At 52.5% G+C, this 2,530-nt stretch overlaps 1 protein-coding gene across 1 annotated transcript; it reads left to right on the forward strand.

The window, feature by feature from the left end:
* Positions 1-296: 296 nt before the first annotated feature.
* Positions 297-1,406, forward strand: LOC112986564 (E3 ubiquitin-protein ligase RNF167-like). The gene has a single exon (XM_064497210.1). It carries the CDS (start codon positions 297-299, stop codon positions 1,404-1,406), a length of 1,110 nt encoding a protein of 369 aa, XP_064353280.1.
* Positions 1,407-2,530: the final 1,124 nt, after the last annotated feature.

Below are 2,530 nucleotides of genomic sequence, written 5' to 3' on the forward strand. Positions count from 1 at the left end.
ACCAGGTGATGTCACAGATCTGCAGAAATGATGCAAGAGTGTTGCTTAGCAGCTGGAGACAATGCGATAGAGATGTGTTGCGTCCTGGGACCTTCTGTATCAGGATGGTGAACTAAAAACCTGCTGCAGAAGCCTCCAGGGCAGAAGCAGGGTTTGATCTCCATCCTGCTGCTGTTCCTGGTCATGACATGGTGGTAACATCTAAATGGGATGATTCCTCTGTGATTGCATCTTGCACTCTTCCTTTGGGACCATCTCAGAAATCTGTAATTCAGAGCTACTCAACAGCATTCAGCATGAATCTTCTGCTTCATCTTCTTCACGGTGTGGTTGCCACCTTCTTCTACGACGCTGCTGTTGCAGAAACCTTCAGCCATGTGGTTTACAACCACAACTCCAGGTGCGTTGCTTATAAAGCCCTGCCTGCGTGCTTTGGGCCACCGCTCCCGGTGGAAGGGCTGGCAGGGCATATGATCAGGGTGACACCACCGAAAGCTTGCCATGCAATAGAGCATCCTCCAGCAACCAGTAACGCCTCCGAGACATATATTGCACTCATACAGGGGTCTGGCTGCTCTTTCGTTGAGAAGGTTCTCCACGCGCAGCAGGCTGGATACCACGCTGCTGTGGTCTACAATGCGGATTCAGAGAAGCTGATGAACATGGTGTCTGATAAGGAAAGCCAGCAGCAGATTGAGATACCATCGCTCTTCACTGGAGAATCTGTCTTCCTTCACTTGCAAAGGACTTTGCGTTATGAGAAAGGGGCATGCATCAGCCTTATACCCCCCAAACACTCTTCCAATCGTTGTCAAGATGCTGCTAAAGTTTTATGGGACACAGCTTGGCAGTACTGGCTGCTCCTGATGAAATACCCCTCTTACTACATCCTGCACTGCATCGCACAGGAGTTTGGATTCATGTTGCATGTGGTCATCATCGCCACCATCCCGCTTGTGGTTGGCCTGAGCTGGTACAAGAAAGCCCACCGGATAACGGTGCGCACTTACCAGCGGGGAGACAAGTACGAAACCTGCGTGATCTGCATGGCGGAGTTCGAGGCAGGCGACCAGCTGAAGGTCCTGCCCTGCTCCCATGCTTACCACCGTGCCTGCATTGACACCTGGCTGCACACCCAGCCTGGGAAGAAGACGTGTCCCTTCTGCAAGCAGCAGGTGAGCACCCGTGTGCAATGTGTCCACCTGGACATAAGAAATAACCCACCAGAGCACGCTGGTGAGGGCTTGAATGAGGAGGAAGAGGAAGAAGAGGAGGAAGAACAGAGCCATGAGGACAGTGCATTCCAAGAAGGACACGGGGACGAGTACGTTGAGGGGGAGAAAGATGACTATGCAAGCGCGGTGGAAGAGGAAGGGTTTGATGACCTGGAAAACAGCACCGTTTGAGCTGTGGCTGGACTACATTAACATTAAAGCAAGGCAAGCTTCCCTGTGCTTTCCCTCAGCTCTCAATCCAGGTTAGCTTTTATTGGGAAGCAATTAATAGTGCGGTTTTAGCTCCCTTCCTCTGATCTCCACAATAAAAAGAGGAAAAGGCATGAAATTTTGGCTGGAAACATCAGATACTCCGTTGGCCAAATCAACAGGGAGAGGCAGACAGGAGGGGAGAAGAGGGAGGAGATAAGAACCCCTGCTAATCACTGGAATCTGGTTTACATCTGCCAGGTTGCTTCAATTCCCTCCCAAAACACATGTGCATGTATGGATGCACACGCTGAACCTTGCTTTTCAGCAAGGCCTGAGAGGAATGCTGAGAAATCCCAGGTGATAAATACCTGCCTACGTATCCCAGCTAGCAGGAACAGTTTCCTAGCCTAAGCCACAGTACAGAGGGGTAAAAAATGTGGGGTACTAAAACACAAAGCTGAAGCAACCCCCCAACAGCAGCAAAACTGTAGCAGGGCTGGGAGGAGCCTGCAAGCCTCTAGCATCCCCCCAGCATCTCGTGGCCCAGCACTGCGCCCGCAGACGCGCACTGTCCCCCACATATTGGTGCAGTAGTTTCCCGCAGACGCGCACTGGCCTTTAGCTGCACAGGGGCTGTGCTGGAAAGAGAGGGCACTTTAGACGCTATTCCTTCAGAGAGGAGGTGATGCCGGTGGGAGGGAGAGGTCTTTGCAGCAGGATTCACTTTGCGGAGCTGGGTAGATGCAAAAACAGTGAGACACTTCTGAGCAGAGCGTAACCGGCTGCTTCTGCCTGCTTGCTGGCCACCTCGCACGCGCAGAGGCTGACGTGGCGGGGACGTGCGGCCTCCTGCCACCCAGCTTGTTCCAGGTCATTATCCAAATGTGCCTCAGCACCTTAAGGGGAGCTGGATTTCTGTACTAACATGCTGCAAACAGATCTTCTCCTCTTCCCTAGACACACCGGGCACGGCCGTATTACCTGGGTAGCCTCCGAATACATTTCCATTTCTGCTTGAAACAGCACGAGCAGAAATCAGCACGGACTCCCCGGACTCATACCGACAGCTCTAACACCCCTGTGCAGGGGGCATTCAGCCAAGC

Source organism: Dromaius novaehollandiae, chromosome 25 (assembly GCF_036370855.1).
Source record: "Dromaius novaehollandiae isolate bDroNov1 chromosome 25, bDroNov1.hap1, whole genome shotgun sequence".
In the NCBI taxonomy this organism is placed as follows: domain Eukaryota; kingdom Metazoa; phylum Chordata; class Aves; order Casuariiformes; family Dromaiidae; genus Dromaius; species Dromaius novaehollandiae.

Bases quoted from the DNA above. Each gene is read 5' to 3' on its own strand.
- LOC112986564 (XM_064497210.1), top strand. From the start codon at position 297: ATGAATCTTCTGCTTCATCTTCTTCACGGTGTGGTTGCCACCTTCTTC.